Raw genomic sequence first — 14,627 nt, 5'->3', positions numbered from 1 at the left:
GCGATACGTACGTGCTAGCAGCCTTGAAAATCTTTAGCAATCGTTTCTGTCTATCTGTATGTGTGATTTGTCTACCATCTCTCATCCTTCTTTTTTTTTTTCTTTGCATTACGAACGAACGAACGTATGTACGGATAGATATGCGTAAAGTACTCACCTTTCGTAATTACGGCGGTTCGGAGGGTGAGGGACGAGGAATAACTTCGCGGTTTTAGTATCACTCGGAGTTAAACGCAATTCACCTCAAACCAATCGAGGCATTTGACATTTCAGACTGTATGTGTTTATGGTAATTAATAAATATACTCTAAGGAGCGAGAACCGTCTTATCACACACGCACAATTTACTCAGAAACACCGAATGCGACTATGGATTCTACCGAGCGTTACCAACACCGAGAAAATACGGACGTTTACCACGATTCTTGCACGTCTGAGGACTTTGAAACCGGCGATTACACTCCCGCTTTTGTTGCAAACGTTTTTAATCCTCCTCGCGACCGAATTAACTCGGATTTTATTCTCACGGACGAAGGATTTTCAAAATTAACTCGTTTTCAAACCTATGCTTTGGCTGCACTGTTAAAAGATGTTTGTATTTTGTTTTTACCGCGCACACTTCAAATTCACTGCACACCAGATGGCGGTACTTACTGGACAACATATCCCGTCATCTTGTGCCGAAATAGCCAAATGTGATCATACGTATACGCAGATAGTACCGAAATCGCGATTTTCTTGAAACCGAAATTTGTCCTGATATACTGAAATGCCGTTGAATAGCATCAAAATAAAGCTTTGATTGAACACAGCATTATTCATAGACAATACGTAAATTGAAGTAGTTACGTTTATTTTTGTTGTAGATTATTTTGACTTTGGATTTAAGAACCAATTCAGACGAAGATAAAATTAACGGACTGGTGGTAACAGTGTTTGGATTTAGAACATCAATTCATGGGTCTACAATTCGGTCACTTAGAGATACGATTTGCCGTTTTCAATCCTAATTCCCTGCAGTTGCCGTAATAATGACGTATGGTTAGAAGCATTTTCCTATCTCGCTCAAAATTGTTAGCTAAGTAATAAGACAAACACGTTTTTCTCCGATTTGCTTTTCGTTTGTGAGACACCTGATGGTTGAATTTCAAATAAGTGAAAGCCTGCAGACGAATTTCGGGGCGAAAGACGAAATGTTCAACATCATAACATCACATAGCATTTCTCACAACAATAAACTAAAATTTTTGCTCGTTACACGTAAAACCGAAAGAAGAGAGTTGCTTTAAAGTTATTGAAAATCACAAATACAAATATCAAATTATTTCATCAAGAATTTTTTCGCGAAATCACGCCGGATTAAGAAGGAAAAAAATAAACGACTAAAATACATAATTTAACGCTTGCGGAACTACGTAATACGAGTGAAACCTATGTACATACATTACTGTGTGTTATTGAGAACGAATGACTATAAAGAATAAAATTGATTTTAAAACTGAGTAATTCCAATGAAGAAAATCGACTATGCGAATTTTTGTTTACTGAGCTTATGAATGATGCGTATATGTGAATTATCGTTACTAAGGCACTATGCACAAGTTAGAAAAATTGGAAAGTAAATCACCAAATTCGTTACGCAGTTTCTTGCTGATCAAGGAATTGTTTTAGTAATGTATTATCCAGCGGGATACTGAGATACTCTGCACCATCATAATTCCGCTTGGAACGCACTAGTTTGTGATCTATGAACTCAGTTAATTGAGCCCTGAGAGCTGTGTCTGAACTAACAAGGAAAGCCTCACGTGCGTTCGAGTAGAGATCCTTCAATAGCATACCTTAATAGAGAAAAATAAAGATTTATTATTAGCTAGTTAAAGGATGAATATATACGTCATCGTCTCAACGATTATAATTGCGTTCGAATATTGCAGAATAGATGCAGATACAAATCACGGGATAAGTAATTAAACACAAAGACTGACCAGGATAAGTGTCGCTAGTTGCGTGTTCTAGTTGATGTTTAATGAGAAGCACATAAATAGCACGTGCGTTCGAAGTCAGGGAGAGAAAAACATTGAGTAGAGAGGAGAGGGCGAGCGCTCCACTCTTCTGCACCATAATCGAGCTCTCAAAAGACGTCTCTGCATCGTATGGCAACATTGTTGTTACATCCCACCAACAGAAATTATACCGTGAATGCTTTACGTTGTCCCATACTGAAAAATAATGGAATGTTCATAATTGTACTCGACATCTATCAAGTTGATATTTCAGTTAAATTAGTGAAAGGCATTCAAGTAAGACATATGCAGAAAAACGTCATACCAAAGAGGGGAAATTTACTGTTACCTTTGTGTACTATTCAATTTCGATTCGCAAATTCGAATAGTTGCTTACTGATGATTTTATAATATGCCAAATAAAATGAATTCAAAGTTTGTGAGTAATAAAACTTACTGAGGGGTGTATTAATGTGATCGACGGAAGCAATGAGTGAAAGATTTGGAATGCTAGCTAAAATCGAGAGAGTATCTTGGGCCTTGTTGGAGCGGAGCATTACTCCGTCAATATTATGCACTAACAAGTAAAGCCGATCCTCGGGATTCTCTCTGAGGGTACTTTCGATCAAGCTTAGACATTCGTTTGGATTCGTCGGACTCTGCAGCCCCAGAAGATCGGTTGTTATACCGTCCAGTATCTTTGGAAATAAATTAATTGGTCAATAAGGAAAAATACACGAGTCTAGTACACCAACGTTGATAACTGATTCACCTCTTTCAACGTAAGACTGGGGAAAAAACCGTTCACAACAAGTGTAGGATGATCAGACAGAGTTTCTTTATGAAAATCATTCATCAAAATCCTTTTTGATCCTAAACCGTGAAGTAACAGACTGTAGCCTTCTCTGAAAGGAAAAAAAAACTTCAATTTCGATTATCTCATAAAAGCATGTGATAATCATAAGCGATCTACTAGAAATATTGTTCTTGTTTAGTTAAAATATGTCGTAAAACATTTAAGAATAGTGCATAATTATTTTATTTACTCCAATATGCAGTGCCACATTGGAAACAAAGCTCTGTAGTCCCTTGAGAGTGACCTGATGGCTTCTTTATGTTCTTTAGAAACAAAGCTCTGCTTGGATAATAATTTTTGCAATTTTTCTTCATCCATTCGTGGGTTCACCAGCCTTCCTAAGGTTCGATCGGAAGTTAAAACCTTTTCCGATTGCATTTCGAAGTAATCATCCGTTTCCAGATGCTGTAACAATTTTATTCATGTGTACTATAAAAATATAAATCATATATCAAAAAGTCTGCCACTTACAAAGGACGAAATAACAACTTAGCCAGCTTCCTTTCATTAAAGACAGAATATGAAACTCACGTAATCGTTGTAAGTGACACGTGTATTCCGTTTTTGTTTAGAAGTTGATAAACGTGAAGGAGCAACCTTTGCAGGTGTTTTTCTGATTTGCTTTTTGTTATCTTCTACATCACTCTCCGAACCTTCGGAACTTTTTACTTCTTCTCCCTCTTCGCTATCATCAGATTCCTCATCAACTGATGGCACATATTCGTTGTCTTCAGAAACACTTTCACTCTCACTGGATGATTCGCCAGATATATTACGAGCAAGAGAGACCAATTCTAAACATTGATACAAGCATTTAATATTCAATGTTTCTCTTCGAAATAAGAGTACCCCCACATTAACTTGAAAAGGCGATGGCAACAAGGGTAATAACGAGTTATATGATACTCACGTTTCTTGAATTTGTTGCGAACACTGTGCGGGGTTTGTGCAGTATCTGTAACATTTTTTTGCTTAGCAGCATGCTTCGGTGTCTGAGGAGTGGCTGCTGATCGGCTGAGGGCAGCTTTTTGAGCCATTGCTCCACTTTTAGAAGGTGTTGGAAAATGATACATGCTGGCACCACTGACATCTTGTTCTTCGGTATATAATTCTGGGAACGTAAAACAAAAAATATATATGCAAAAATGTTCTATTATCGGTTGATGAAAAGTACTGTCCATACTACTTACAGGTTGTCATATTATACAAATATTACGACTGTGCTCGTGAACTTTTTGCGAAAATAATCCGAATAATTCTCAAATTCACCAGAGTTACTGTTCCTGCATTAATGAGTTACGTCAAAGTTGATCACCTGTTGGCTTCTGTACATCTTCGTCAATAATTTTCAATTCATCTTCCAACTCTCTAGCCAGCTCATCCGGAGTTTGTTCCCCATCACTACTGCTAGAACTAATCTTGCGGCTTCTCCTTTTCCGTTGCACTCCTGTAATACAAACGTGACTATAATGTATCTGCACATATAAAATTTGGAAATCCCTAGTGAAAAGCATCTATCTATAATAAATGAAAAGTATTCTTCCAGGGCTGTAATTTCAGCAATGCAGAATTCTATATGTCACCTAAACTCAATACATCTTTTCTCAACACGTGTCTAATCTTACAGTTTAAAACAGCATCGACGAATTAATTTTCGCTTATAATCATGCAGCAATATTGTGAAAATAAACCGAACTAAGTCGGTAGTTCAACGTGTTGAAAACAATAACAAACGGCAGAACGTTTGACAATTGATTTAAATCGTTGGCTTGTTGCTGAGATATATTATTGACTGATTCCCCGTGTTTAACCTTTTGTAGAATCCTCTGTTGCTTGCTTCGAAGGTGTTTTTAATCGGGTAGAACGTCGCAAATTTACGCTGCGTTCGGCCATCGGGAAATATTTGTTTGCAGAAGAATCAAATTTCTGCTCCAGACGGAGTCGGTAAATGAATAATGCTTATGAGGGTAGCACTGATACACCACGTGATATAACATAAGAGCGGGAATAACGTGTGCATGCCTATATTTCTTGCGAGCCAATTACATCGTTGGGATGGCTAGAAGCCACCAATCACAGTGCAGGTCTGTTTCTAGTTGCAGGGACTGCAAATAAAAGAAGCCGATCGTCGCCATTTTGTAAACTCTACGCGCCATATTCAAATCGCGAGGCGAGACGTTTTTTTGTTTGCATCGGGTAATTGGTAAATTTTCGAATTTCTCTGACGACGCTACTTGAATTCACTTCAAAAACCCCGTTGCCAATACATGTGTATGTAATTTTTTCGCAAACTGTATAAATATTAGGTGAAAGAAATAATCATGTATTTTTAAATATTGAATTAAAGGTTGGAAGTTTTTAAGAATATATTTCTCATTTATTGTAATTTTTAATTCAACGGTGTTCTAAGAAATAATTTTAAAAATAATTATATCATGTTCATTTTCAAATAAATACATCAATTGATTGTTCAAAAATAAAGTTTTTATTGTGATTCATTCCATCTTTCACATGAGGTACAAAGTTATGTACCACCATAACGTTATCGTAATGCAAACTCCCAGAAATCTATACACATGTTCTTTTTAAACAGGGTCTATAAATGAAATTGAATGACATAGGTGTTGTAAATTAATAAACGTGATTGTTAATTTACAAGTATTATTTTATTACATACATGATGTTGTAAGTATTAAAATAATAAAGAGAGAGAGAAAGAGAGACCACTTACATAAATTCAAATTCAAAAGACAATTATATACTCCCGACACTTTTCAACTGAGATCGATACCTGTGTATGATTTTAATAAATAATTAAACACGAAAGGACTCATCGCTTGCAATCACCAATAATGATTGTCGAAAAATTTTGTAAAGTATAAAAAATGGAACAATCAATCAACTGAAGATCCTTTACATGCTAGTTTGATAACTTCAAACACAGTTCATTTTTGCAAAATTTGTTACAGTGATGTAGATATTAGTGCAGTCATTTTGACTTCCACGACTTTTAACATTGTATTATGTACTTTTATAGAATGTGCTAAACACTATTCTGCTTATTTGTTTTTGGTTGTTAAATGTTAAAATGCAGACGTGTACATATCAAGTTGTAAAATTCCAACACAACCAATATATATATCTTTGTTATTTAACAAAGTTCTTAACATTTGTATTGAGTAAATACTGAATACAAGAATTTACTAATCCCATTTGCCCTAGCTAAATATTCAAATAATCATGCAATTCTAGTACAGTAATTCGGAAAGTATGCTGCAATCTAATATGTATATCTACATTGATTCCATAGGTACAAGAATTTGCAATGAATAGATGTACATCAATTTTGTTCACCCAACTGAACAATCCTTGTAAAATGAATATCATATTACTTAGAAAAGATAGATCGTGACGTAAAATATGCATAAAAGTAAACTTAAAATAAAAATGACTACGAATAAAATTTATAAATTGAATATATTTCATAAGTATATTGAACACTGTATTTCAAATATATTTTACTTTAATGAATTACTGTATCTCTTATTCCACAAAAAATATCCGTACCGAAATACTCAGCGAATTCAAAATCACAAAGGACAAAAAAAGAAGATACCTCATGAACATTCACAGTTTGTTAGTAGAAATATTAAGCGTCACAGAATCTGAAACCTAACTGAACACTGTTCCATTGTATCCATCAATCCTTCATACTGTTCCATTGTGACGTATCAGATACTCAATGTCCATTGACCATTGAACTTTTCATTCAAAAACTCATGCTATGAAATATATGGGCATCAAACATAGAACTTATCATTTGTTAGTTTTCAACAACTCGTTTTCTCAGGAATTTCATTGATTAAGACGAAACGATTTGTTTGTATATTACTTCTAAAGTATACATAACCTTCGATCTTTCAATAGCACAAGCTTAACAATTCATTTTCTTGATATCTCTTTATTTCAGTAAATTATCAGTGACTGATAAATCGTTTTAATGAAATATATGTATGACAATTTGTGTATAAATAATTCTATTAGCTAGTTTGATTCTCTGTGTACCAAAACATACAATCCGAGACAAGCTAGGACAAAATATTTGAACTTGGGATACTCGTTCATGTATATAGTGACCATTCCAACATACGGTAGGAAACCCCTTGCTCTACCCACTACGTCTTTGTGCGTTAACCACAACTGGCCAGGGGCATATAAGCCTCTGTCGTCAACTGAGTTGTTGTCTCCCTTTGTTAAGAATTTCACTGTATTATTCACCCTAAGAACAGGAAAGAGTACATAATTGATATATATCATGATTACTCGAAATTTTGGAAAATGTTTTCCTCCTTTTTTTTTTTGTCAACTTACTTTTCATGCAATTTCAACACCCTGTGTACAATGGGAATGTCACGACCCTCGACTTTAAATACAACGATTTCTCCAACACGTACTGGTTCGTCCTGATAATTGGTCAAGAATAAAAGGTCCCCTCTATGGAAAGCAGGCTCCATGCTCCCGCTGAGGTATCAAAACATCAGAACAGTTACCACAATGTTCAAACAAACATTTTTCTACATTCATCTCGTGTGACATTGTGATTAAAAATTAATAGGAATTAGGTGAATTTTCAAGAAAACATGTCAAGTACTTATGATTCATTTCAATATCTTCATAAAATTTTTTACTCCCACGATGTTAGATTCGGAAGAAGAAATCAGATTCTTCTGCTCGTTATTTCATAAGAGAAGTGAATTATGAAGTTTTTGTAAATCTGCACTGATCACGAATAGCAATAAACCAATGGTTTTACAGTAAAAATGTAATTTCTTGCCTTTATTACTGATTTTTTCAGTCTTAATATTAGCAAATTATACAAAAATCAAGTTTACTGATTTTGTTTACTGTACACATTAGCGCAAATATGAAACACTAATGCAATCGAGCTTTCTGTGATTTAGGCTGGTTTTATTGCTATCTTACAGAACAAGTTAAAAAGTAATTTTTGTTGAACAGGATAAATTGTTTATCGTGAATGAAATGACGCAGAGGTTAGATAAGTGGCTTGTATACCACACACATGGAGCTATTACTAATCATCTCAGTTTGCATCAATTAATTAACAGTTTTGAGCCTTCTGCGAACACAACACGTACTTAGGAATACATGAGGTTTAAATTGATTGCTGTTCAGATAAGGATATTAATCTAATAAATAACAATAATTCTATCGTTGCCTCATACAAGCACTTTTACTTCGCAGCATGGTATTTCTAGTAAAACTACAGTTACCAAAGCGAAAATATGTTGGTGATAATAATCTTAACTTTCGTTGAAGAAACATGGACTCAAACCCTTATATGAAGTTGGTTGTTCATGAAATGTATATAGGGTAAATTGAGGTTAGGTTAGGTTAAGTGATGCAAACCTCAGAACGACGACGATGGGACTTTCACTTCCAGTAACAACCATTAAGCCCTTCCATATCATGAGGGCTGATGATACGATCATTCCAAAACTCAGTACTTGATAGAGGAACTGCAACAAATACGAAATGAATTGCTTTAGACAGATCAGTCAGAGTACGTACACACGCAGAGCCATATGTCAACTGTCGATGTGCGTGAATGTTTTTCGGGCAGACGTTTGCCGTTTTTGTTACCTGACGTTTGTTCATCCGCCTGACATCGTCGAACACGCTTTGTAACATCGTGCCTGGCGTTATTAAATCTATTTCTTACAGCGTTTAAAGGACGCGGTGAATTCTCACACCCGATGAACTCCTGCCGGCATGCACCAAATCAATCCACCAGTCCACTACCACCACGTCATTTGAACAAGGAACGCCCGAATTGGTGGACTGTGGCACCGACCAGACCATTGACTAAAGAGATTGTTATAGACTGCCTACATGGCGTTACACACTGATAGCCCTGGGTTATTTTTCGTAACAGTTTGTTGGGCCTGGGCCGGATTTGGGGCTTAGAGCATATACCATGGAGGAGGCCTGGTATACCCTTTCATGTAAGTGGAAAACGGCACCGAGAGGGGAATAGTAAGATGAGTACCTTTTTCTGTCTCGCACGCTCGAGATTGGTTACCGTAGAAAGAGAGGAATACTCGTCTTAATATATTCCTCTCTTTCGGAAAGAGCGACTGAGAGGGCGAGAGAATTATTATCTTCCGTCCTTCTGAAAACTGACTTAAATCTCTTCTGAGCGTCGTGCGGCATCAGTCGCAATCAGTCCTTTCCGAGCGATCGAAGCGAGGTTACGCGCTCTCAATATCAGTTCAACATTCAGACCGCGTTGTTCGATCAGTGTATTTCCACCATAATCGTCTGTGAATAATACACGAGGAGCAGCGTGTAGCGTGTAGTAAAGAAAAACCGTATTACTGAAGTAAAAACATCCTGCGAACGTCGAAGATCAATTTCGTGTCCCGCGTTTTCATTGTTTTGTGTAACTTAGATTTCAGTGAATTCTATTTTTGTCTCTATGCGTCGAGCGTCCATTTTATTATTTTTCTGGCTGATTTATGGCAAATGCGCAGTTGCATTGTTAGGAAGATTACTCAGTCGGTTCAAACAGACAGCTACAGCACAAAAAATGAGTGTAGAATCAAGTGATATTGCGGTGCGGGTTTTTGGATTGTAAGAAATTAGTGAAGATCTGAATTATGTGAAAAGTGCGTTGCTTGAACATTAAACCTGAGATGCTACAAAAACTACCACATGTAAAAATGTGGAGCAGCCCAGAGTCGAGGTAACTATACTTATTTTAATTACTAATTGATAATTCGAGGTGGTACATTTAAAGCCGAACTTTTGTTCTTGCATAACATGTAATGCATAAATATGAAACTAGACAAAAGTAACAATTAATTTGAAGACTGAAAAGCTAATTTGCTAAATTAATTCAAGTGTTTTGTTCTTCACAGACTTAAGCAGAGACTTCCGAGAAACTTTTTCATTTCTCGGCAGCGTTTGTGAGTTTGCATGTGTTGGGTTACGGGTATTTCCCTGGGATTCCTCTCACGTGGCGTGGCGGTAACAATTGTTACACAAATCTTCGATTTCTTAGCTGCATGGATAGGCTCATTCACGATCGCAACGTGCTTGACTTTCAGTAGAATAATTTTTTTTTTTCGCAATTCAATTTACCGTAGCTTACTTCAAGTTAGAAATTTTACACGTTGCTAAGAGTGGAATGAGTATCGCGACAGGCAACCATCGCTTACTCGGCATTTACAAGTTCGAATTGTGTTTCGTAACTGATGTAATAATCTACGATTGAATTTTTTGATGATACCGTTTGAGTGGTGGGTTCACCTGAGGTAAGAACGTATTCAATTATTCACGTTATTGTTACATCGATAAAATTTCAAAGTCTGGCATAACGTAACGTAATCAACTTACATCTTATATTATATATCATGTTTAATCATTTAACATCCAATAAGTATTGATCAACTGCAGGCTTAGCTCACTTAGAAAAATGCTAATTGGCAGACAGGATGTTTTTAATCAATTTTACAAAAGGTTAATGTATCTACAGTCTGCCAACATTTGCTAAAATTGTACATACAATATTAGATTTAGCGGGATGCAATCGCGATACTATATTCTGAGTAGGCAGACTATGATACAAAAACATTTTGCTCCCAACAGGTAACCAACGAAAATGTAAGTCAGTGACCACGGCGCAAATGATGAAGAATGATGTGTGTTGGAAAAAATGGAGAATCGTTAGATCGAATATAGGTAACCGGGTAGGTAGGTGGACGTTTTGGGATTCGTCGCGCGGTTTATGCATGTGTATGTGAGTCTCTCTTTTCCGTTGGGTGGTTCCGTTGGAAAACAGGCAAGGGTAGGAAGGTCGCGATGTACCGTGATGTTCCTAACTTTTGTAAACCACAGCGTCAAACGATCACAGAAATATTTTCCCCAAAAAACTTCGTACTCAAGTCTCTCGACCATTTGTAAGCATTTGAATATTAACGAGATTTAATTGCCTTTTGTCACTCTGCAACCATTTTTCAATCGTTATTCAATTCAATTATTTAGTCATCACCGATCATTGTTCCATTCAATTAAGAATCTGTGATCGTCTGAATGGGCAAAACGCATCTCTGGACCATCTATCGTGTTCCGTGGTACGCTAGATGGGGAGAGATGCTGAGCTCGAAGACTTCGCGTCGAAGAGGACCGCCGACCGTCACGCCACACAATAATGCATGCCTTCCATCCTCCCTCCCGATATCAGAGGCTGTTTATCGAGTCGCTTATAGATCATGTTCGGTTTGTATTTCACTGTAGATGTATAGAGCTTTGTCGTATTTTGGTGGTTGTGCTTATTCTGATCCGATTTGTTTCCATTTCTTCAAAGAGTTCTGCATCGTCTTCCGATAGGTAAATGCCAACATCTTACAGCGATTCGTGTTTTCGATCTTGGTTTAGTTGCTGATTGTTTCACGTATTCGCCTGGTTCTCCATTTTAGTGATTATCTCATACCTTATAAGAAAAAAACCCGTGCGCGAACATTCAAAGTCAATCAACGTTCGCCTATAAGATAAAAACAATCACCCTTCATTCATAATTAAAACAACCATCTTTCATCCATAAATAAAATAGTCATCTTTCATCGATAGTAAATAGAACAAACTGCGAATATACGTTAATACAAATTGATTGGGCAAAACAATTTACCATAATTAATATGTGAGAAAAAGTCCACTGTAATTTTTCGAAGAACTTAAGATCGATCTTGCTACTATTCTCCGTGGAGTAGGCCTACTGGGGATACCACGTAAAAAAAAAAAACACTCCGGGTGCTCTACTGCTTGCGGTGGTGTAGAAACGAGCATAAGTGAACTTATTTTCATCGGCCAAGTACTAACATATTGTAGTTTTTCAAATGACAATTTTATTTTTGCGTAAATTTAAATCGTTGTCAATAAAATTCATGCTTCAATAATGTGTAACGCATGTGGAATCGTAATACCTTCGGATTTCTCTAGTTTAGTCAGAGTGAATTTCACGTAAATACATTTTTCTTTTTGATAAAATTCATTTCTTGATCAAAGTCAGCAAGGTGCACATACCTTTGGCAATTTAGAGCTTGGCAATTCCAACATCTTTCTTCCCCGCTTGACGTTTCGTAATCGATACAAGTTATTACAATCAAACACGGTATTTGCATACCAAATGAGCATGTCTACCGTGACACGCGATAAAGAACAAAAAAACGAAGCCAGTTCAAAATTTACTACTAAAAATGATAAAAGGCACGATGTTAAAATTTTGTACATTCGAGATCACGGGTGATCCGTCTAAAAGACTCATTGTACAAGATCGAATACAGTAAGAAATTAACTCCCATCTTCGCTTTTGAATCTATATTGTAGAAGATTATTTAAAAATTTTTATGATAAATTTATGTGCCCGCTTGATTTCTAGATTTTTTAATCGAATCTACTGTCAAATACTTTTTTCAAAAAATCATTACATTCACACACATAAAAAGAAAAGCAACTAACATGATAAGTTGCATTTGATAATATTATTAATTGATTTTAGACTCGATTAAAAATCACTAAAGAAATGTTTTGTCATATTATACATATAAATTTATTACTTTCGACAGAAGGAAAGTGATCCGTCAAGAACGCAAATCACAAATCAGTTGGAATAAAAAATATGGCTGTTTGAGTGGAAAAATTTTTGTTGGAAGCAGAACACTTGTAACTTCCGAAAGATCCTACAACCTTCCATCAGTATTTTTCTGACAGAGATATTATAGATAATTGATGATAAAAAATCCGGAAAATCCATCTTTAGATGATGTCAGATATTAGTTTCTGATACCCTGTAGATAGTATTATTACACAATTGCATCCTCGGGAATACATATTCTCAAACTCGAAATTCCTAAAAATCAACACGGGCACTGCCATAAATGGATAATAAAGTGGACAAATATGACTAATTATAATCTGGGCCACTTGATAATAAATTTCTGAACATTCTTGTGTTTGGGGATCAGCGGACAGAGTCGCAATGTAGCCAAATAATATGAGTAGAAGTTGAAAAAAGGAACCTTGATCATCTCTAAATTTTTTTTAATCACTTTTGTAATAATGATTGCTTGAGGTTCATCGGGGTTTGTTACTCAAACGTTAGTAATAATCGTGTCTTACTTAATTTACAAAAAATATTCACTAGTAGTATTTTTCTGTAGAAAGGTCTGGGTTTTCCGCTGCAAATAAACTGCATTTCTAAAAAACCACGGAAATCTAATGTCAGTTAAGAAATTAGTTTTACGTGTCAGCTGCATGTTCTTTCGAAATGAAGTTATGATCATTGACTGAACATACATATTATTATCTTCGGTTAACGGTGCGAGTTAAGTATTAAACAGGTATGTACAGAAATTACATAAGGTACATATTGGAATAACTATATATCTCTATCTTTCGATTAACTTCTTCGACTATGTCCCCCATCCTTTGCATCAACAATAGGTTGCTAACTCTGTTAACAGGAAACAGGTATATGTTTATTTTGCATCTATTTAGATAACATTACTTTTCTTAATCCGATGGAGTTTGTTGGACATTGTCGAATTTGACTCAAATGAATTTGCGTAGTTGAAAAGTCTATACGGAGTTATATGAAAATTTTAGTGTATTCCCTTTCGTCATTCCATAGGCATAATAATATTCGACTCTGTATTATCTGGGTACACGTGGTGAGCGGTGGTAAGATCAGTTTATATCGGCCATTTTCGATTACGAAAAGCCCCATAAAACTAGCAATCTTTATGTATCTTCAGTCAACGCCTCAAGTAAAATATTCTCTTCGGCACCTGTAAAAAACCTTTATTGATCCAAACAATCCTTTGACCCCGTATGGCTTCAAGTTTATCATACGTTTTTAAATTAATCAATTACGCTTTCTTACCCAAAAATGAATTCCATAAATAGATCGTTCAATCTGTATATAAAATGCGAAAATTACGGTTATTTAATGCTGTTACGAATAATGAAGATTTCAAATTTGACCGCGCTTTTATCGCGTCCACTTAATACTCTTCGGTTCTGAGAATAAGCACGGCGTTTTCAAGCCACGCTTGATTCGTGAGAACAAAAATCGAGAAGTGTAGGACGAAGAATCTCGTCGTTGGTGTTTATTTAATATTTTTCATGATGGTTTAAAATATTAATTATCATACTAATCATATTACTTCCTGGTTCCGAGCAATTTGCTTATTTTTTACAATTATACTGACAAAGACAGAGTGTTCGATCAAACGAAATATTAACTTCAGATTTTCAGATACATTGTAAACCTCCAAACAATACGTAACAGCTTGGGTAAAAGCCGGTTACGTCACATTACTTATCTACACTCAAATTATATCATTCGGTAAAAATGTAATTGCTCATTTTACGCGTGCTACAACGTGTATGAGTACATTTTGTTTGCGTTGTCTAAACAATGTCCGAACACCTGTCAACTGGCAATTCTGGTGAAAGAAAGTAGCTACAATTGCCTGCCCATAGGGAGACTTCGTCTATTTTGCTATACGACCACTCTGGTGCAATTATGTAAGCACAAATATAGTTCAACGTAGTTTAGGATTATCGGATCGTGGTAAATATTCTTGAAATTTGCAACATTTATCGTTACATCGCATAGCTACAAAATATTCTTGACAGAACACGTGATAGGTGTTTCCAGTTCTGTACGGTAGGTAATCTATGAATTC

General features: G+C 35.8%; 2 protein-coding genes across 4 annotated transcripts in view; both read right to left on the bottom strand.

The window, feature by feature from the left end:
- The window catches only part of LOC124181332 (origin recognition complex subunit 2), a 140,067-nt gene extending 135,238 nt beyond the window's left edge, over window positions 1-4,829 (bottom strand). Inside the window, exons 1-9 of one of the 3 annotated variants that reach the window (XM_046567804.1) lie at window positions 4,671-4,829; window positions 4,175-4,306; window positions 3,770-3,970; window positions 3,391-3,653; window positions 3,050-3,264; window positions 2,776-2,908; window positions 2,461-2,701; window positions 1,986-2,219; window positions 1,628-1,838 (exon numbers count right to left, since the gene is read on the bottom strand). In XM_046567804.1, coding sequence (XP_046423760.1) covers window positions 1,636-1,838; window positions 1,986-2,219; window positions 2,461-2,701; window positions 2,776-2,908; window positions 3,050-3,264; window positions 3,391-3,653; window positions 3,770-3,970; window positions 4,175-4,306; window positions 4,671-4,752 — 1,704 coding nt within the window. In that variant the 5' untranslated portion in view covers window positions 4,753-4,829 and the 3' untranslated portion in view covers window positions 1,628-1,635. Of the gene's footprint in view, window positions 1-1,627; window positions 1,839-1,985; window positions 2,220-2,460; window positions 2,702-2,775; window positions 2,909-3,049; window positions 3,265-3,390; window positions 3,654-3,769; window positions 3,971-4,049; window positions 4,307-4,484; window positions 4,623-4,670 lie in introns of those variants that run through there. The other 2 variants (XM_046567806.1, XM_046567805.1) reach the window with 2 other exon arrangements.
- A 677-nt stretch (window positions 4,830-5,506) lies between these two features.
- On the bottom strand, window positions 5,507-8,690 carry LOC124181335 (signal peptidase complex catalytic subunit SEC11A). Its single transcript, XM_046567809.1, has 4 exons — window positions 8,521-8,690; window positions 8,287-8,396; window positions 7,231-7,380; window positions 5,507-7,138 (listed from the first exon to the last, which is right to left on the bottom strand). Exons 1-4 carry the CDS (start codon window positions 8,566-8,568, stop codon window positions 6,904-6,906), a joined length of 543 nt encoding a protein of 180 aa, XP_046423765.1. The 5' UTR covers window positions 8,569-8,690; the 3' UTR covers window positions 5,507-6,903.
- Window positions 8,691-14,627: the final 5,937 nt, after the last annotated feature.

The sequence above is a fragment of the Neodiprion fabricii genome, chromosome 4, assembly GCF_021155785.1.
Source record: "Neodiprion fabricii isolate iyNeoFabr1 chromosome 4, iyNeoFabr1.1, whole genome shotgun sequence".
NCBI classification, from domain to species: Eukaryota; Metazoa; Arthropoda; class Insecta; order Hymenoptera; family Diprionidae; genus Neodiprion; species Neodiprion fabricii.
The sequence above is the reverse complement of the archived record's forward strand: the minus strand, read 5'-3'. Positions and strand labels throughout refer to the sequence as shown.